This window comes from Amblyraja radiata, chromosome 38 (genome assembly GCF_010909765.2).
Source record: "Amblyraja radiata isolate CabotCenter1 chromosome 38, sAmbRad1.1.pri, whole genome shotgun sequence".
NCBI classification, from domain to species: domain Eukaryota; kingdom Metazoa; phylum Chordata; class Chondrichthyes; order Rajiformes; family Rajidae; genus Amblyraja; species Amblyraja radiata.
The window spans coordinates 8469731-8491732 of NC_045993.1; the positions used below are offsets into that span (position 1 = coordinate 8469731).

General features: G+C 43.4%; 1 protein-coding gene across 3 annotated transcripts; it reads left to right on the forward strand.

Moving 5' to 3' along the window:
* Window positions 1–672: 672 nt before the first annotated feature.
* Window positions 673–18002, forward strand: sox10 (SRY-box transcription factor 10). Of its 3 annotated transcripts, XM_033013431.1 has the most exons (5): window positions 673–719; window positions 1095–1606; window positions 10979–11235; window positions 13107–14703; window positions 14800–18002. In XM_033013431.1, the coding sequence occupies exons 2-4, from the start codon at window positions 1215–1217 to the stop codon at window positions 13811–13813; spliced, it is 1356 nt and encodes a 451-aa protein (XP_032869322.1). In that variant the 5' UTR covers window positions 673–719; window positions 1095–1214; the 3' UTR covers window positions 13814–14703; window positions 14800–18002. The 3 variants fall into 3 exon arrangements, with proteins under 3 accessions (XP_032869322.1, XP_032869323.1, XP_032869324.1); XM_033013432.1 differs by having other exon boundaries at window positions 684–1606; window positions 13107–14678; XM_033013433.1 differs by having other exon boundaries at window positions 684–1606; window positions 10979–11223.
* Window positions 18003–22002: the final 4000 nt, after the last annotated feature.

Genomic DNA, 22002 nt, shown 5'->3' on the forward strand with positions numbered 1-22002 from the left:
GTTGGGGGAATTAAGTTAGATTTGTGCAAATGTGTGTTTGATGGCAGGCACAGACTCTGGGAGTCAAAGAGCATGTTTCCCTACTGTATATCTCTAGCCATCTGTCACTATAACAAGTTTGTACTGATATCGTGCCCACCAACCTTGCCTTATCATCAAATATATATTGCAAATATCAGGCTTGAAGTTAGATCTCCCAAAGCTTTAGTCCCCTTTAAACCATCTGACGTTCCAGAAAAGAGCAGGAATGGAGATCATGCTGTGATTGCAAGGACTATAGGATCCGAGGACTATAGAATACACTGGGTCTGGGTGCACCAGTCCAAAAGATCACTTCAAATCCAATTAGCAGCAGATTCACCTGCTAACTTAATAGTTCAGATCTTTATAGAAACTGTTTAAAAAACACCAAATGTTTGCACTGCATGCTTTAGGCATTTATTTTTTTCTCTCTCTCTCCCTCTCGGTTTTTTTTCTCCCTAAATCCCAAAGCTTCCTTAAAACTTTTTTTTTGTGCTAATTCCTCCAGATCAACGCCTTTCATCCCACGGGAGGAGTCGGGCATGAGTCCCTCCCAGTCAGGGGGAGAGAAGCCAATGGATGTAGAGGTCTATCAGAGAGTTTGGCCAATGGAAGTGAGAAGTTGTGCCTTGGAGTCGAGCATCATATTTAAAGGAAGGGCGCAGAGTGTTCCAAAGTTTCCTTTGGTCATATTTCACGTGAGTTTCAGGCAGCAGCGCTGATTATTTTTTCTTTGCTTGTTGTATGGTTGTGCAAACACCACGGATCTCCAACCGAGCGGAGAGTTACTGCAGCAGAATCATTTGCACGGCTTTCTTTTTTGTAAATTAAACAAAAACCTTTTTAAAAAAAATTAATTAAAAAAAAAGCCTCAATGTAAATCAGGGAAAACAAACTTAAAAAAAAAAAAAAAAAGTTTTCCTGAGAAGTTTTTTGTCGGAGAATTTTGTGGATGCGTTACGATCTAACTTTTGACAAATCTTAACTCGCAAAAACAAGTTTGACAACTTTAAAAAGCGCTTTTTTTTTCTCTTTCCCCCCCATCTCCCCACCCCCGTTCTGTGTGTCTGCAGACTTTTTTTGTGTGTGAACCTGGAAGAGCGAACAATCATTGTTTCCTTTTTGTTTATCATTAGCAATCATAAAATTCCGGGTTTTGTTTTCAAAGAGAGGGGGAAAATTGGAAAAAAAGAATGACGGATGATCGCAGTGTATCAGACGTGGCTAGCCCGAGAGGCTCTGAGAGTGACTCGGTCCTATCCCCCAGCTCATCCTTTGCTGCGGATGGGGAAGAGAAGTCTCAATTTCAGGCTGGCAACGAGGAGGGGAGTGGGAAGCGAGAGAGCGACGAAGACAAGTTTCCCCTGTGCATCAGAGAGGCTGTGAGCCAAGTCTTGGAAGGCTACGATTGGACTCTGGTTCCCATGCCTGTCAGAGTCAACGGATCCTCCAAGAGCAAACCTCATGTGAAGAGACCCATGAATGCGTTCATGGTATGGGCTCAGGCGGCACGGAGAAAGTTGGCAGATCAGTACCCACATCTACACAATGCAGAGCTCAGCAAAACACTAGGCAAACTCTGGAGGTGAGTCCTTGAGTGTGTATAAAAACAAACCCTCACTTCCCCCCCCCTGAGAATCGCAATTGACTTAACACACCGATCCACCATCATTAACAAAATCTCAACTAAAAATCAGACGCTATTACGCACTTGTTGCACTGTTACAATAATAAATATCTTCCCTTATTTTCATGACGGTTTTTTAATCCTGGATTTAGTATCATATTTTTCTGCTGTATATTGTTAAGGCACATAAAATATGTGAAAACCATGACTTGGAGGGGGAGTAGGAGTTAAAATATTCGGCCTGGTTTTATCGAAATTCTTTAAATTCAGTCGGTCTATCTACTGACTCCGGTATGTAAATGTAAAAGATGCAATCGATGGAAATACAAAGATACAAAGAAATGTCTCTTACAATCCCTGTTTTTTCCCCTCTCTCTTGCCTATCTGCGTGTGCTAATTCATTTTTCAAGAACTGTTGACTTGCTGTTTTTGAATGCTTTAACTGGTTGGTGAAAGAATTACTTACTGTTCAATAAAATAAGTTGGACAAAAGAGTTGCAAGTTAATTTTGAATCGCTGGATGGTACTGTATTTGGAAGGAAAAGCTATTGGTTGCGAATGCTCTTGTCTCTTTCAAGCTGTGAAAATTCCCCCCCTTACAATTTTTCCAGGGTGACAAAATTTCAGGGAAAAGATCTGGTGACAATCTTTGCTTTCAACGCTTGGATTTAGATGTGCGGGAGACAAAATGGGAAAGATAACTAAGGATGGACCGAGTGAGATACTGGGGCATTAGTTGATTAAAGCGGTAGATAGGAATGAGGGAGAAATAGGAGAGGATGTATGGGGAAACAGAGAATCTGGAGACATTGGAAAAATGACAAGTTCAAAATTTATGTTGGCAGATTGGGTTAAAGAGATGGACAGAACTTGAAATGTATGGGAGAGCAAGGAGTATAACAAGACCTTGACTGTGTGGAAGAAAAAAAATGATGTGAGGAAGAGCAAAGAGCGAATTATTAGGAAAATAATTAGTGAATACTGGGATGGGGGGGGGGGGGGAGTAGTCCGAAACGCACAGGGTAGAGTAACAGATGGAAATATCAGCGCAAGAAAAACTTAATTGTATATAGAGAAAGAACGGCTAAGAAAGAAACGGGTTTGATATGAGGGCGAGGTGGATAATGTGTTGAAGATATGAATACTATGAATACTGCAAGACATGGTGAAGATCACCCCTTGGTTCCATCACTCTGTATAAATTGGTTGTGAATTCAATGGTGGCAATGCCAACTCATTTGAGTAATGTCCCATTAGCAGCAGATGTTGTGGATGGGGAAGATTCCAGCTTCAAGGGGAGATAAAGGTTGTCTGGACACTGGGAGGTTGTGGTGTGGCTGGTTTCATAGGGTTTGTGCAAGTGGCCACAAACTCGGCTGCTTGCTCCCTCGACCCGGGACACTGAGCGGTACATATTGGAGGTGCTCAGAGGAGCTGGTGGTCTTGTTGATGCAGAGGAGGTCTTTGCCGTTGATCTGTCATTTTCGGCTGATAAAAATCCATTGAGAGTTCTTGATGAGTATTGCATTATGTTCTGCCAATTCTGATAGTGAAGAACCAAATGTTTGTGACTGGTTCAATCAGCTAATGGTCTTTTACCTTCTTGCCTTTCTATTCTCATTTGTACGTGCTGCTGTCTACACGATGTAAGCCATGGTTCAAGGGTTAGTTCTCTTCCTTGGCAGATTTGTCTCCACTTGACTAAGTTACCTTACCAGCGTAGTGCTGAGGGAGTACTGTGTTGCTGGAGATTTGTCGTTTAGATAGATTCCATCTATCGCCTTTGTAGTGGTAAAATATCTTGCTGTATTATTCAGAGAAACAAGGAAATCGATACTGTCCTTAACCGTCAAGCAATCCTCTTGTAAAGTACATTGCTGGTTTCTGAGGGGGAAAAAATTGCTGCTGTGTTTCCTACATTTCTTCAGAACTTCATTGGCTGTAAAGCTCTTTGAAGGTATGAAAGGTATTTCAAAATTCAAAATAAAAAAGGCACATTTGTTCAGTTCGGATGCTGGCTCCTTACTTGAGATCTGAAGAAGTTTGTTCTTTCTGCTCACGACGGATCTGCAGTGTCTCTCCAAGTCATCAGGTCCGTTGCATCTCATCTGGCCTCCCATGTTCCAAACTCCAGAAACCCCAACTTGTCCAAAATTGCTGCCCGTGTCCTAACTTGCCACCAAGTGCAGTTCGTCTATTGCAATCGTGCCAAGCTAACCAATGTAACAATTTAAAAGTTTTCATCCTTTTCGCATCTGCCACTATCGTGCCCCTCCCTATCTCAGTATCTTCAGCCCTCTGAGATCTCTGCTTCAATTCTGCACCCTTGATCGTTTTAGAATGTAATTGCTCCTTCATTAATGGCCCCGCCTTCTGCCGCCTGGCCCCAAAGCTCAATAATTCCCTCCCAAAAAACCATGTGCCTCCCTTTAAGATACCACTTAACAATCAACTCTTTGATTCAGCTGTAGGAAAGATCTGCAGTTGCTGGTTTAAATCGAAGGTAGACACAAAATGCAGGAGTAACTCAGCGGGACAGGCAGCATCTCTGGGGAGAAGGAATGGGTGACGTTTCGGGTCGGGAAGAAGAGTCTCGACCCGAAACGTCACCCATTCCTTCTCTCCGAACATTCTGCCTGTCCCACTGAGTAACTCCAGCATTTTGTGTCTACCTTTGATTCAACTTTTGGTTTTCTGCTTTAAAATCTCCCAATGCATTTCTGACCTTATTTTTTTAGATTAATTACTTTTGAAACACCTGGGAATAGCATTCAACAGCAAAGATGCTGTATAAAATGCAGACTTGTTTCACAATAACTGCCTAATGGCACACTGGTGTGTTGCAATGAAGCAACACATTCTCACCTCTGCACTGCTAGCTGTCACTAAATTCTCGTTGCCACACGTAGTATGGTTCCCATGAGGTTGCATGGTTCTGAGGAAAGCTGTTGAGATGGATGGGGGTGCAGAGTGTGAACGAAATACCTCCCTGTGGGGTGGGTGAAGGAATCCAGCCAGTTGATCTTCTCGGAACAGCCTTCAACCCACCAGCCAACCTCTTTCCTATCCTTCCTTCCCCAACTACCCACCTGGGCTCAGGCAGGGAATTGGCCTGCACTGTGGAACGTAGAGCAAGATGACCACCCAGCTTCCTGATTTGCAAGAGAAAACCACAGGGTAGGGGTAAAAAAAAAATGGGGGGGGGGGGGTTTTAGGGTGGGATATGAATTGCTCACTAGTGAAATTAAACCTCCAGTTGAAAAATAAACTTGAAGCTATTTATAATCGGGGAAAGTGCAACTGGCGTCTGGCAGCGAGCTGGAGACAGAAATCCGATCTCTGGCTCGTGCTGACAATTCCTGAAACCTTTCGCGGTCGGTGATGTCGTCAGGGATTGAATTGCTGCCTTGTGTCTCCTGGCTGGGATGGGCCAAGTACATGTGGCGAGATGGGCGTGACCAGGAAAGGTACACAGGAAGAGGGAGGGTGTTGGGGCAAAGAAGGAGTCCAGTCGCATTAATCCAGCAGTCACATTTCTTCTCCATCTTTTTCATTCTGGGAGTTTTATTCTGGGTTGGAGAGGTGGATGACCTAAGCAGAACATCATTGAATGCGGAACTGAGCGGTTTACCAATTGCCTAAACTGTGAGACTGCAAAAAGCCAATATAATCTCCAATGTAAATTTTGACAAGGGTTCTTTATTTCGTCTACAGGCAACGGGATTCTGTCCAACAGCGGGGGGGAAAATATTTATTTCCCCCTCCCCCCCCCCCCCCCCCCCCAAATAAAATTCCCTCAGCCCCAATTAGAGAGAAGGCCTTTGTTACCTCCAGTCGTAACTATTCCAGAATTCTCCTGGTTGCCGTCCCACATTCCAATCTCCATAAATTTGAACTCATCCAAATCCGAGATCTTTTGAGTTACTTGAATTTTTGATCATCACCAAACATCACTACTCTTCCGCTAGCAGTTGTGCCTTCAGCTGCCGAGACCCTGGGTCTTGGAACCTTTCCACCTGCTCTACTTTTTGTACTTAAACCTAACTCTGACCACACTTTTTGTCCACATTCTGATGTTGTTGTTCAGTGTCTGTTTTTTTGCGAATGTTCCTGTATCTGTCAATACATGTTATTTGTTAAGGTGTTGGTGGGTATTTACAACACACAGATATACTCATGGCCTTTTACATATTGCCGTCTGTGGTAAAGTCCCCGTGTACTTTTTACTGATTGTGCTTGCGAACTCTGTGCCAACTGTTTGCCACCTACTTTTTACCCAGAAATTGAGGGAGCATATGATGCATTTACCGACTCCATCTGGTACTAGTTGGAGCTGTTGACTGGGTGGGTTTAGCAGTGTGAGGTGGGATGGGCGAGGGAGACCAGAACAATGGGGATGTGGGTGCTGGCATGATTTTTTTTTTTTTAAACCCTTGCCTTCAATGTCATCTCAGTGTATAATAATAATAATAATGGATGGGATTTATATAGCGCCTTTCTAATACTCAAGGCACTTTACATCGCATTATTCATTCACTCCTCAGTCACACTCGGTGGTGGTAAGCTACTTCTGTAGCCACAGCTGCCCTGGGGCAGACTGACGGAAGCGTGGCTGCCAATCTGCGCCTACGGCCCCTCCGACCACCACCAATCACTCACACACATTCACACACAGGCAAAGGTGGGTGAAGTGTCTTGCCCAAGGACACAACGACAGTATGCACTCCAAGCGGGATTCGAACCGGCTACCTTCCGGTTGCCAGCCGAACACTTAGCCCATTGTGCCATCTGTCGTCACAGGAATGCTGCTTAGACACAGGACAAATCCTCCCACTGTCCAGCGTATTCATTCAAAGAAGCAAAAGTGTATCTCAGAGAGTAGATGGGGATCTATTTTCTTGTATTCGTCAGGATGTGAACTATTGTGGCAAAGCCAACATTCGTACTTACCCAGTGAAAAGGTAATGAGTTAACTTAAACTGCTCCAGTCCTTCTGGTATGGGCACTCACACCTCTGCCCAGCACCATTTTGTCATAAATTGAAAGCGAGTATTTGCAATGTATTGTACTGGTATAATTTAAATGAATAATTTCAGAGCAGTTTATGGAGGCGAGAGTCGTATAGCGGCCCAGACTAGAAAGGGACAGCAAATTCCATTCCCCTACAATGTAAGTGAACCAAAGGCAAAATCTTCAGAGTCACCTTTCACTGATCCCTCCCCCTGTATTTTCAAATTTAAAATTGTAACTTCTAGTAACCAGAGTCAGGGTGAGATATTGGGGCCATCAAACTTTGATTTTCAGGAGGCAGGAAAGGGTTAAAGGTCAGTGTAATTTTTATTGGTTGTAGTCTCAAAGATTTTGGATATGTCAGAAAGTGGCTACTTTTGCTGATATTAATTTACAGAGAAAAGGAGTGTAGGAGTGATGGGATAAGAATTCTCGGCTCTGGCGCCAGTTCAGGGTCACAGATCTCCTTGCAAGAACATCATTCAAATAAAACTTTTCTTTTTTATTCTCCCTCAGACCTCGGCAGTGGAATGGTTAGATCAAAGCAGAGAGTCCAGCAACAGTGGGGTAGCCAGCGCCACTTGTGATAAAATCACACCTGTGCGCATCCACGGGCATGGTCTCACTCACTCACCCCAGGGCATACTCCTGCGCACATGCAATTTTTCTCTCACGCGTCCACTTCTCTTTAACATGTTGGATAGTATTAGAAACGTTTATAACTTTAAATGGAATGGCTCGGAGAAAGGTGTCTGGACGGAAAAAAAAATGCTCAGTGACTCATTTGTTAACTTGTCTTGCCCAACTTACCAGCACAGTTGGTTTAACACTGGCTCCTTTGGATTTAAAATCCAAAATTCTTGCATTCCTCTGGCCTCCTGAGCAACCCCTGATTTTAAAACCTTCCACCACAGGCAGCCGAAACTTCAGCCGACTGAGCCCTAACTTTTGGAATTTGCCAACAGGCCCCCAAACCCATCTAGCGCACTCTCCTCCTCCAAGACATCCTTGAAAGCTAGTTCTCACCCACATTCATAATTACTCTCTGAAATTTTAGTTTGGAATTTTAAAATTTGGGAACACAATAAACAATATATTATTTTTGATGCATGACTCCTCGGGGTGGAGGATATTGCTAACCAAGCAGAGCACAAAATGTTAGGGTTATTTCAGGGTTTAAATCTTATCAATGAGCAGCAATGTAAATAATACCCCTTCAAGAAAGCAGTTAAATGCTAAAATCAGAAGGATAACAGATGACCAAATGTAAGAACTGGTCCTGTGCAAAAAAGGGCAGAAAATTGAAGGCTTAACATAAGGACAAATCATTGGCATGTGCCCATAATGTTCCTTTTTTGCCTGGCCCCTTTTCTGTATCTCCAAAGCAAAAATATTGTGATTTCTAGTACTGGGTGGGATAACTGCTCAGTACCCCTCCCCTCCCAGAGACATCACTGACTTCCTCCAAATACTCCTGTCTATAATCCAGCCTATTCTCCCGGAGCCTGTACTAACTGAGATCTGCACTCGGATGCAATATTAAACCAAGACCCCATCCACTCTCTCAGCAGAATATTTCTTGGGAGTTCTCCCTTGGCTGATACTTATCATTTAGACAAGGTCACTTTACATCTTATGGGATCTTGCTATGCACCTAAATTCCATTTCAGATGTGCTTTATTAATGGTAAAGCAATTTGAGACAGATTGTGTAAGGTATTGTACAAATCGCTTTTCTTTTTAAATCATTCTAAGTGCATAGGTGAAGAGTTGGTCTGTCCTCTGTTATAGTTGCCACTCCATCCTTGGTCGCCTTTATCTTTCTCTCTCTTGTTTCAATTATCAGATTATTTAACCCCACACTGCACTCCCTCTAATCTGCAGTTCCTTAAGCATTTTAAGAACATTCTTACAACTTTGCTGCCTCTACTGTTGTCACGCCTATTTACCCCGTCTGCTCCTCCTGGTTGTTTCTCCTTATTGAATAACCTGTGGATCTTTCTCACATGCATCAAAATTGGATTTAATGTTGCACATTAGCTAAATTATAAATGGCATTGTAAATCCCTGAATTAAAGGGTCTGAGAGACAGCTATCAATGTACAGGCATTTTCCCAAGAGAAAGACCAAGAATCCAATCAGTACATTATTTATTTCCAGGAGAGTATAAAGGGAGACACTGGTGTCTGAATCTCGGAGAGGGAGAGACTTCTTAAAGGTTGGAAATACCAAATGGTGAACAGTTAATCTTCCTGAGTAAGAAGGAACTAGGATGCATCTGATGGAACGAGGACTCTGGTGGGGGGGGGGCTCGTCATTGTTTTGCTATCACTCTCACCTAGAGGATCTCAGAAACTCCAGTGAGTGTGGGAGGTGTCTACCTTCTTGTGGATATAAATAGACTATTTTGTGAAATTTCCTAAATGAACATGTTCCTTGCATTAGCCACATTGCCCTTTTGGATAACACAGACCTGCCTATGTAGCTCACTGTTTATATTGTCTACCAGGCAAAACTGGGCTGGCCTAACCCACCCAGTTTCAGGAAGTTTGGTTATGTAGCTTTAATAATGCTTAATTCCAATGTGTATGAGATCATTCTGAGTAACTTGTTGGGTGTGCTCCTGGTCTGAATTCCAACCCATGGTCTTGGGTACTAGGCCTGGCCTGAATCTAGGCTAAATGTTTGAGTTAGGAGGACAACTTGCATTAATTGTCTGAGGTATTTCTTTAAGTCTAGTCAGTATTAATGTTTGAAATGCTGCAGACTAGGGATGGTGCTTATGTATGGTGATAGTCTTGCTGAGCTGTATGCAAAAAAAGCATTTCACTGTACATTGGTACACGTGGTAGTAAAGAAACCATTGAACCATTCAATTTATGCTCGGCAAGATAAAAAAATAGCATGATTAGGTAACCCCTTCTAGTGAAGTTGGCTGAAGAATAAAAGTTGGCTAGGACAGTGAGAACTGCCCTGCTATTTAAAATGGCACTCCAGAATATTTAATATACAACCAAACCCGAGCCTTGGATTGGTGTCTCCTCCAGAGCAGGGCACTCCAGCAGTGCAGTATCATGTGGTGAATTAAACATGCCACCTTCTGACGTGAGCCACAGCTCAGATTAAAGATCCTCCTGCTTCTTGTTCGGGTTGCAACCCTACTCTTTGATACTAATGGGAATCAGAAGAGTTGGTTCGTGAATTCTGACAACTGTCTGTCCCGCTGCATTTTCTTTGTTGCACGCATGTAAAATAGTAATCATTTTCTGAAAGAGAAGGGAGGTTCACTGTATAACTGGGATCACAGAAGGTTGTTCAGCCCATCATGTCGGAATTGCCCCATTAAAAAAAAACCTCCATAATTTAGCCCATTTTCCATTTCCTACAGTCATGTTTATTTTCTTTTCAGTTATTCATCCGTTCCCTTTTGCTAGTTCCGATTAAACTGCTTGCAATGTATTTCAGATCACTACAACTTGTTGAATGAAAATATTTCTCTTCATCTTCCAGGCTGGTTCTTCTGCCAGTTTCCCTAAATCCGTATATTTCCTAACTCCTGCCATTGGCAAAAGCTTCTCCTCATTTATAATATCAAAATTGACCCATTTTAAACTGATCTGTAATGAGAACAACATGAATAATACTCTAACTGAAGAAGTCCTGTCTTTTATTAAAACAATATAACTGGGGGGGTGGAGGGGGGGGTGGAGACAGAGGATGAAGAGGATGATGGTGTCAGTGATGTCTACTAACTGAAAGGCCGGTGAAAGTGGAAAGAGGACCTGCATTTCTACATCAAATTTCAACATATTCTAAATCACTAACATAGAATATTAGGCAGTGACACTGCATTAGTAATACATATTGTCCCAAAAAAAGTTGGAGGTGAACTCCTGCTCTTTGAATAGCAGCCGTAGGATTTTTGACAAACCATCTGAGGTTAGAAAAGTCCTTAGAATGTCTCGCCTGCAATATTACACCGCTACTAGAAGTGTTAGCCTGGATTATGGTGCGCAAACCTCAGGAGTGGGATTTGAAACCAGAACCTTTTGACTCTGACAAAAGTGCAAGCCACTTGTTCCTCATGGTTTCAACATGCACAAGTATTTGGAGAGACAATTTCAGTGGTAATAGGAAAGAGCAAGGTGAAATGTGATAAAAGTGACATCTAACATATTGCCAGCATACAACACAATACGGTTCTATTCGTCACATTGCACATAAAGTGCAAGTGAAATGAATGTACAATGTATTGAATGGTATCCTCCCGTGCCTTACTTGAAGAGCCTCAAAACTATTTCTTTTCCACTGTTTGCTGCAGGTTACTAAATGAGAACGACAAAAGACCCTTTGTGGAAGAGGCAGAACGACTGCGATCCCAGCATAAGAAAGACCACCCTGATTACAAGTACCAGCCACGTCGACGAAAGAACATGAAACCTGGCCAAGGTGACGCTGATGCCCACCCAGAGGACAGCCACATCTCCTCTGTCCAGCCCCACTTCAAGGCTGTGCCTCAAGACCGTGGGCGCACAGCTGGGGGCTCCCCACTTGCAGAGGGCCATGGTGAGCACGCAGGTGATGCTTTCTCTTTTGGTGTTACTGTGGCTCTGGCCACATTCCTGAACCTGATTCTTTAAAAAAAACCTGCACTGGTCACAAATTATTACAAGCAGTCAAGGTCCTGAGGGTAGGAGCATCAATCTCTTCTTGGCATTTATGGCCCATCTGAAGACCTTACACCCAATATTTAATTCCTATTGTCTGCCCAACCGTGAAGGTATATCTAGCCATCAAACATTCTAATATTTGTCATGAAAAGTGACATCTTATTTGTGGTAAAGTTAAGGACACTTGTCAATGAATATAAATTTAGTCTTTCTTTTATGGAGTGCATTTGGCTCATGGTCCTAGCTCCATGGTAGTCTCAACTCTCACCCCATGCCCATTTATCTAGTTATATACTCAATGACATTTGTTAAATTCCCTCTTTCAACGTGAGTAACTCAGCTGCAGAAACCTTATGATGCTGAAAGAATGTGCTGCTTCACATTTTTATACCTTGAATTGCCTTCCCTGTTGATTTTATTTTTAATTTACTCTTGGAATGTTGGCATCCTGGCAGGGCCAGCAACTGTTGCCCATCTCTAACTGCCCCTTGGAAAAAGTGTGGACTGCTTCTCCCATCTGCTGATGGATAGGTAATTCCAGGATTTAGGCCCAGCAACAATGTAGCAAGGATAGTTCTGAGTGGGGATGGTACTTAACTTGAAGGGAAACCTGCAGCTAGCTGATGGTCTTTCCCTGTGCCTGCTATTCTGTCCTTCATGGCAGTATGGGTCACTGAATCAGGAGGTGATGTTGGAGTAGCTTAGGTGAGTAACTGCAGTACAATTTTGTAGACATACACTACAACCATTGTGTGCTGGCAGTAGAGAGACTGCATGTTTAGGTTGGTGAGTGAGATACCAATCAAGACTCTGCTTTCTTGGATGGTGTTCAACTTTGTGTTGTTGGAGCTGCCCTCAAACAAACAAGTGAAAGGCTCCTTATTAGTACCTTGTGAAAGACTTTGGGAAGCTTTTTACTATTGCAAGGTACCCGACTATGACCAAAATGTTGACGCTTGGTATGAATCCAGTGAATCTAAACTACTTTTTTTTCCATTGCTTTAATACGGTTTCCATTATGGGTTGCCCATTCTTCTTCTTCTTTTGCCAACTGTGACATTTTGCCAGTGCTCTGGACATTATTTTAATCCTCCTTGTATCAAATGAGGAATCTGTGCTCTTTAATCTCCCTCCTATTATGAATCACCCTTCACTAACTTTCTTTCCGAAAAATACATTAGATTTGCCTTAAGAAATATTTATGCTTGGGTATTTTGTTGTTGTCCCACATAAAATAAATGTGTAGGTGGTGTGAAACTACATTTGCCACACATCTGCCCATTCTTCACACTTATGATGTAACTTAGCTGCACAAACCTATTCAATAATGGCCGAACTGTGATGAACTGTTTTGGCCCACCTTTCCCATTCCCTTATATTTAGTTAAAAGCTATCAATCTGAGAATTAAAAGTTGCAATTAAACTAACATTGATAGTCCATGAAAGAGATCCAAATGTATATATTTTTTATCTTTGCCCTGTAAAGCTTGGCTCTAATTTTCATTCTCCAACCAGCGCCATCAGATCTTCGGGACTTGATCAAATTACCCGTTAACCTAAATTCCTGAAGATACAAGATGTTGTTTAAACTATAATTTCTGGAATCGGAGTAACGCTCTGACCCTTCTCCAATTCTTTCTTCCTGGCATGCTTCTTGTGCAACCAGGACTATGCACAAATGTAGCATGAATTATTTCCAAACCGCTCGCATGTCATCTTGATTTCCCTATATTTTGTTCCAGGGTCTGAAGGTTTTGTTCATTTGCTTCTCTTCAACAGGCCAGAACCACGGCCCCCCAACTCCCCCCACCACCCCCAAGACGGAGATGCAGCCCGGAAAAGCTGAGGGGAAACGGGAGGGACGCCCGTTGGTAGAGGGAGGCAAACCTCACATCGATTTCGGCAACATGGACATCGGGGATCTCAGCCACGACGTTATGTCCAACATGGAGACCTTCGATGTCCATGAGTTCGACCAGTACCTGCCGCCCAACGGGCATCCCAGCCACGGGCAAGCCCTGGGCGCCGGGGCTTATGGTGGAAACTACGGGCTGGGGGGAGCACTAGCCGGCGGCCATTCCGCCTGGATCTCCAAGCAACACGCTGGCTCCTCGGCTTCCTCGGGCCCGCCCACCGCCTCGGCCGAATCCAAAACCCAGATCAAGACGGAGCAGTCCCACCCGAGCCATTACTCGGAGCAGCAACACGCCTCGGCACAGATCACTTACACTTCCCTCAGCCTCCCACACTACGGCACAGCCTTCCCCAGCATCACCAGGTCCCAGTTCGAGTACCCCGAGCACCAGGCCACCGGCCCTTACTACAGCCCGTCCGCCCAGACCCCAGGACTCTACACCGCCTTCTCCTACATGGGCGCCTCTCAGCGCCCCCTCTACACGTCCATCAGCGACCCCCAGTCGGTTCCCCAGTCCCGCAGCCCTACCCATTGGGAGCAGCCCGTTTACACAACGCTCACACGCCCATAAACCAACCCCCATCACCATCCATCCATCCATCCCCACCCACCACGGGGGCCCGCCCGCCATTTTAATTTTGCACCTGAAGCACTCAACGAAAAAATAAATCAGAAATACGCGACTTAAACTAAATAAAACAACAAAAACACACATACACAATAACAAACTGGACGTACGGTTCCGACGAGCGGCTCGCGAATATTCCCCCCCGCGTGTCTGGATGGAGCAGAGGTTTTTCCCGCCCATGGACAAGAGGGACGAGGCCGAGCCGGCGCCATGTTCGTCCGTCCGTCAAGCGACGGTTATGTGAAGACGTTCGGCCATAGGTCTCCCTTCTTCCCCCCCCCAATCCCCATCCCCATTATAAAGTCTCGCAAAAATTAACAAACAAAGACAAGCTTTCCAAATATGAAACAAAAAACAAAAAAAGAGACCGTTTCTATCGTGCTCGAGGTGTCGATGATCGCGTGGGCGCGGTGACTGGAACCCGTCGCCCGCTCAACATGTCCACCCCGCCAACTCTCCACGCTCCAACCCGGGAAGCCCTTCAAGCCTGCTTTATTGCTTCAACATGCGAGTAAATGTCGTTTTAGTTCGTTTTCTTAACCCTGCTTAACTCTCGCAGGCTTGCCGCTTGGTTTAACCAGGGGGCATGAAAAGTGTTCACCGTTGCTAACATTGTGTGTGTGTTGTGTATGCTCGCCATGCCGACCTGGTGGGGTGGAGAACCTGTACATAGGTTTTAAGAGACTTTCTGCCTCGTTATTTTGTTCTCCGAGGTGTAGCAGAATCCACAGTGTAAAATGCACAGAGCAAGACTCTTCCTGTAGATTCAATGCCGTCTGTTCTGGTCAATTTGTGGAGGGTGGAGGAGGTTTGACTGTCCATTTGTGGAGGAGGTTTGACTGTCCATTTGTGGAGGGTGGAGGAGGTTTGACTGTCCATTTGTGGAGGGTGGAGGAGGTTTGACTGTTCATTTGTGGAGGGTGGAGGAGGTTTGACTGTCCATTTTAGCTAGGTGTAAACGGATGATTATTGATTAGCCTTTTATTTTGTTTCGCCTCCGTGAGAACCCGCTCCTGCGATGAACTCTTGGCCATTTAAGACTTGCAGGAGGCCTTATCTTAGGTTTGGCAACCCTTCCTGGTAAACCCAAGGACTGAAGGTAGATCTCCCAAGTGCTTTCAGCAAATCTGGGAGAAACATTATAGGGATGTTTAAACAGCAATATGGATTTTTTTGTTTGTAAGTTTTGTTATCACACAAATATTGGAGATAGGGTGGGAAATGGAGGAGGAAGCCTCTCTGACTGACATTCAAGACTTGTCGAATCAAGACGAACAATTGGCCCCGAGGAAAATGCAACAAGGTACTCTGTGACTCTTGGCATTTTGGATTAGGCCTGAATAGACCTGGTTTGTACTGTGACATCTGGTGAAGTGGAGACGCAAGTAGTTGGAGTCATTATCTAGGTGCAAACAACAGATCACACATCTCTTTGAGAAACTAAGTGCAGGGAGGCATGTAGAACCTTCACAAGTTGAACAAAGTACTCCTTAATTTATTTAACACTTTTTAATATATATGCAAAGTGATTTTGGATTAATGACCGAAAGATTGAGAGCCCAAATCCTACCATGCTGATTTTGAGAACCAGAAATGTAAAGTTTATTTCAGTGATCACTAAATAATCTGTGTGAGTTTTGTTTTTAACATCAATCTGCCTTTTGGGGCACGAAGTCTGCTGGTTAAGTGACTTCAGCTCCGCACCAAATGTTGACTTAAAGTTATACTTCTATTGGGATGGGCAATAAATGTCAACCTTGCCGGAGTTGAATGAATGTAGGACTCAGCTCAAGGTAGCTTCGCCTAGGCTCTGTTGATCCACCTCTAATTATATTGCTCAACCTGTCAATTTTCTAGCTTGCCTCCCAGAAGTCATTTGAGGAATTGGAAAAAGCAGAAATAATGGTAAAAAAATTGTTGGTTCTCCTCCTCCTGCCAAACTGCCCTTGGGGCTTATTAGAATAGCCCATGTATCCCGAGCCCATAGATCTTAAAGAGAAACTTTGAGCAGTTCCTCAAAGTGGGTGCCCTCTTTTCCAACAAGTGGGACAAATCAGATTAAGCTTCTTCCACTCCATAACTGTACAAGAATTAGACCAGATTACCATTGCTATGGGGACTGTGCTGGTTGCCCCCATGGTCCAATGGTTGGAAATCTTGGCAGTTGTGGTAAGGGATATATATTTTTTGTAGCTTTTAAAGAACATTGTTGCTTATTTTGTTGAATATATTTTATTTAATTATCCTAATTTTAATGGCAGGATTCTTCTCGCCTCAATCCCTACACATTTGGCAGCCATTTGGAACCTGTGACAGAGATCGATATTGGTGTTTTGGTGAAGGTTGCTGATCAATTGTTTTTGGGACCTCATCCTCATTGGGGTAGCTCTCTAAGGAGTGGGAATAATCATTGAAAACCACCACCCAGACAGATCCCTTATAATTCCAACCTTTGGTCTGGCATTGAATTGGATAAACTCAGCTGGATACATCTCCAAGTGCTTCAGGCTGATATGTGGAAGAATTGACATGCTCATATTACAGGAGAAACCAATTCAGTGTGTAAGGCTCCCCGAAAGAGCCTTTCAATTAGTCCCACAAGTTTGTAAGTTCATATTTCATGATCTTGCAAGCGTTTCCTATGGCAGGCATTTATGCAATTCATTAATAAAACTGGTTCAGTTGTCTTTTCAGACGGTGTGTACCAGATTACAGCAACTTGCTGCATGGAAGTGGGGGATAAAAAAAAATTCCATCTACCCTCTAATGGTGTGCTCCGTCAACTTTAACTTGTCCCATTTCATTCCTAATATTCCTGCCATTGGAAAAAGCTCTTCATTCTGAGTGCCTCTATCAAATCTCCTCATAACCTCCTCTGCTCTGAAGTGAACAACGCTACATTCTCCAGGCTCTCCTCATAACCAAAGTCTGCCATTATGCAGAGGGGTTTTGAAATGGGTCTGGATCTTCTCTCCTCCAAATTTAGGGTTGCAGTGCTATGGTTGGTGCTGCACTGCAGATGTCCGTAGCCTCAGTTCAAATGGAAAGAATGGCCACTTGGATGAACTACCAAGTATGTTTGGGGAAGAGGAGAGAGCAGGGAACATTTCAGGATCAGTGTATATATTTCTTTATCCAATTTGGGGGAATATTGATACAGGCAAGCTGAAATCTCTGAACGATGTTTCATTGAGGCCATTAGACCCCGATCTTGTGTTGGTGTCTGCATGTGCATGTTGAATTTTATTCTTCAGATCTTGATTTGATTTTGAAAAGCCCATCTTTTTTGTTTTTGTTTTAAGGGATTCTTTTTGCCTAGAACCTATTGTCCCTTTTTTTCTGCTTTTGCTTTCCCGAAAGATACCAAGCGGGCTTCCTCCTGCAGATCTCAGGGCTGCATGGGGTCCTGACAATGGGAGGGAGGGAGGGAGGGAGGATCTGCGAGCGGATCTTCAATGGGGAGGTGTGGGGGGGGGGGAGGGGTGGGGGGAGGGAAGGGATGGGGAGTAGGTCTATGATATCACGGGATTTCTAACATTATTTATTACTGTTTCTGCACCCATGGTGTCGGGCCCAGGGAAGTTAGGGAACGCTCTCTGTCAGAAGGTTCTTTCCAACGGGTGGGCTGGAGGGATGATTTGTTAATATTTGCGTATTGGGCTGATGGTTTGGAAATACCCAAACTCCTCCCCCACCCAATGCACTCCATGGAAAGAAGGGGGGAATGTAGTTTTCCCACTGGGAGTTCTTTCTTTCCATATTCCTGGAATAACTGGAAGCAGATGCTGCCCTTTGGTTTCCTCAAAGGTGCATGATCAGGGTGAGAGGATGAAGACATGGGAGGTTTGCCTGAGAGCTGTTATTAATGAATTCCAGCCTGTTTGGCTGAAGGAGGGGCAAGTACTCACCTAGACCGTGTCGCAGGACACAACTCCGTGGAAAACAATGGCCAGTCCAAATCCATCCTCATCTTGTGGTAATGATGTAAACTGGAGTATTTATACCCTGTTGTGCAGGTCTGAAATTGTATTATAGAATATTTACATTGTGTGAGTACCATAGCTTGTTTTTATTATTACTAGGTTTATTACGTTGTAACTGTGCTTTCAAAAAAAATAAATGTATAAAGATAGACAAGCCATTGTTTGTGCTGCTTGGACAAAACTTTCGTTAGATTGTGCTGAGTGCTTTGTGTCTGTTGATTCCTCATCTCTGACCTTCCTTGAATATGTTAGTAGAATCATTTTTTAACACTACTTTCTGCAAAAAGTCCCAAGAAATAGGATTGGCATTCAGCATCTCAAAACCTCAAAAGATCACGACTATTACGTCAACAATATCTTCACTTTCTTGCTCAACATCCCCTTAGAAACATAGAAACATAGAAATTAGGTGCAGGAGTAGACCATTCGGCCCTTCGAGCCTGCACCGCCATTCAATATGATCATGGCTGATCATCCAACTCAGTATCCCGTACCTGCCTTCTCTCCATACCCTCTGATCCCCTTAGCCACAAGGTCCACATCTAACTCCCACTTAACTATAGCCAATGAACTGGCCTCGACTACCCTCTGTGGCAGGGAGTTCCAGAGATTCACCACTCTCTGTGTGAAAAAAAGTTCTTCTCATCTCGGTTTTAAAGGATTTCCCCCTTATCCTTAAGCTGTGACCCCTTGTCCTGGACTTCCCCAACATCGGGAGCAATCTTCCTGCATCTAGCCTGTCCAATCCCTTAAGAATTTTGTAAGTTTCTATAAGATCCCCTCTCAATCTCCTAAATTCTAGAGAGTATAAACCAAGTCTATCCAGTCTTTCTTCATAAGACAGTCCTGACATCCCAGGAATCAGTCTGGTGAACCTTCTCTGCACTCCCTCTATGGCAATAATGTCCTTCCTCAGATTTGGAGACCAAAACTGTACGCAATACTCCAGGTGTGGTCTCACCAAGACTCTGTACAACTGCAGTAGAACCTCCCTGCTCCTGTACTCAAATCCTTTTGCTATGAAAGCTAACATACCATTCGCTTTCTTCACTGCCTGCTGCACCTGCATGCCCACTTTCAATGACTGGTGTACCATGACACCCAGGTCTCGCTGCATCTCCCCTTTTCCTAGTCGGCCACCATTTAGATAATAGTCTGCTTTCCTGTTTTTGCCACCAAAATGGATAACCTCACATTTATCCACATTATACTGCATCTGCCAAACATTTGCCCACTCACCCAGCCTATCCAAGTCACCTTGCAGTCTCCTAGCATCCTCCTCACAGCTAACACTGCCCCCCAGCTTAGTGTCATCCGCAAACTTGGAGATATTGCCTTCAATTCCCTCATCCAGATCATTAATATATATTGTAAATAGCTGGGGTCCCAGCACTGAGCCTTGCGGTACCCCACTAGTCACTGCCTGCCATTGTGAAAAGGACCCGTTTACTCCTACTCCTTGTTCCATTAGTGTCTGAAAACTCTCGGTCTCAGCCTTGAATATATTCAGTGAAGGGAAAAGAGGGTTGTTGTGATTGCTTTAAAGGACAAGGAAAGGTGGTAGGAAGCTCGAGTAGGCCATAAATACTAACATGGTCTGCTGGGCGAGTCATAAAACAGGCTTTTCAGCCTACCATGTCCATGCTGCCTTGTGTACCTCTATGTTAATCCCACTTACCAGCATTTGCTTTGAGTCCGCTTTCCTGCTGATCCCCATATCCTCTGATTACCTTAGTGTCCAAATATCTTTTAATCTCAATCTTGAATAGCTGTTCACTGAACATCCATAGCCTCTGGGATAGAAAATTCCAAACTCTCTCAATCATTTGAGGAAATAAATGTCTCCGCTTTGATTTGGTGAGACCATGACCATGTTTTAGATCATCCAGCCTGAGGAAACCTGTGTCAATCCATTTATGAATCTTGTACCACCTCACAAATTTCCAGACTTCCATGAGTCTTGGTGCCTTGCTCAATCTTTCCTTGCAGGACAACTCCTCCTCCCCCTCCCCTCTTCCCAAATTAATCCTATACCATCACTGTACCATTTGTGCAATATGTGTGTCCTTTCTTAAAAAGAATGACTAAAACTCCATACTATAATCCAGATGTAATCTCTCCAGATTCTGCCCAGATGTGCTCCAAGGTCCTTGCAGTGAAGGCCAATTTTATCAATTGCTTTCCTAATTGTTTAAAATTTTCAAACCTAAAGGAGGCCATTCCATTCTACCGTTTGTCATTTCCCCTCTTTCACCACTTCCATTTTGAGGATACGAGTCTTGCTTTTAACCCAGCCCTGTCAATTTCCTCTCCCCTCTACACCATTTATCCAGTTTCCGCTCGGAACTTCCAATTTAATTTGCTTCCATTGCACTAGTTCACAGTAACGCTGTTGACTTGTACTAAAAAAAAAAATCTAATCTCCTCTGTTTTCTCTTATCTCCTCCTGCAACTGGAACTGATCTCCCCCCCATATACTCTCATCAAAATCCATTCCAAAAGATTTTTGAAGATCCTCTCTGCTACAAGAAGGCCAACCCCAGCTTTAACAGTCACTCTGCCAAACTGAATGCCTTGGAATTATTTCGGTAAACCTCCCAACCTCTCCAAGGCCTTTAACGTCATTCTGGAAAAAATGTGGGTTCCATAATTGATGGCAATGCTCCAGCTAATCCCCAATTTATTTATAAGAGTTGGGTATAAATTCCTTGCTCTGGTACAAGCTTCCATTTGCTTCTCCTTCTCCCTTCCAAAGCCTTGGGTTTATTTAGACTGCAGCAGTCTGAAGCTGGTCTAAAATGGGAGGGGAAATCAATGTTGACTAAGGCTATATTTTTGTCACTGTTTAAAATTAGAGATAAATTCTTATAAACTTGTCATGTGTCAACTTTTCTGAGCCAAGTGATGTTTTCAAATCAGTTTAATCCCATATAATATCTCAATGTATTCTATGCAAAATGAGATCAAAAGACATCATAAAAATATTTTTAAAAAATACATTTCTTCGTCTCTTTCATAACCTCAGAATGTTCTGAAACACTTTACATCAAGTGAAACAGTTTTTGAAAGGTAGTTACTTATAACATAGGAAACATGGTTACGAGTTTTAACATAACAAGCTCTCAGAAATAACAAAGATGATAATAATGACTCGTTCTTTTTAGTATGAAGGATAAATACTGCTCTGGAGAAATGTTTACATCCGAGGTGTGCTTTAATTCAATGCTTCATTCAAAAGTACAGCACCTCCAACGCACCTTCAAGGCAGCTCTGGGAGTATGATCCTGTATTTCTCTGTTAATTGGGTCTTGAGCCCACAACATTCCTATGCAGTCTCACAAGTGGAAACCACTGACCCATGCCTGAAACACAGAAGTCAGTATATTGCTCATTGGTTACAAAATCTAACGTATTGACACCAACCTTTACTATTTTCAATGCAGTATAATTTTAGACTGGTGCTTGAATATGACAGAGTGTAATGAGTGCAAGTGATTCCCTTGAAAGAATAATCAATAGTTAAAATAAAACAACTCTTGACAAGAGTGAACAAAAGAGTGATCTCTTGAACAAAATCTCTGACTAAACCAATTAGCATCAGTGGTTTAGTGGGTTGCATTCTTACTCCTGAAGGTTTTGGAGTCAAGTTCCTCGCATAAAACTCTAATTCCCAGTACTGAGGAGTTTCAATATTGTTTAAGATTGTTTAAGGGGGGGACTTGATAGAGGTTTTTAAAATGATGAGAGGGATAGACAGAGTTGACGTGGAAAAGCTTTTCCCACTGAGAATAGGGAAGATTCAAACAAGGGGACATGACTTGAGAATTAAGGGACTGAAGTTTAGGGGTAACATGAGGGGGAACTTCTTTACTCAGAGAGTGGTAGCTGTGTGGAATGAGCTTCCAGTGAAGGTGGTGGAGGCAGGTTCATTTTTATCATTTAAAAATAAATTGGATAGTTATATGGATGGGAAAGGAATGGGGGGTTATGATCTGAGTGCAGGCAGATGGGACTAGGGGAGATTATGTGTTCGGCACGGACTAGAAGGGTCGAGATGGCCTGTTTCCGTGCTGTAATTGTTATATGGTTATATGGTTATAGTCTTTCAGAAAAGATGCTAAATTAATGTCAATTCCCTAAGCTTGATGT

Excerpts from the sequence above, each read along its gene's own strand:
- sox10 (XM_033013431.1), top strand. The coding sequence starts at position 1,215 with ATGACGGATGATCGCAGTGTATCAGACGTGGCTAGCCCGAGAGGCTCT. Across the intron at positions 1,607-10,978 it reads ACACTAGGCAAACTCTGGAG|GTTACTAAATGAGAACGACA; the intron begins GTGAGTCCTTGA and ends TGTTTGCTGCAG. Across the intron at positions 11,236-13,106 it reads GGGCCATGGTGAGCACGCAG|GCCAGAACCACGGCCCCCCA; the intron begins GTGATGCTTTCT and ends TCTCTTCAACAG.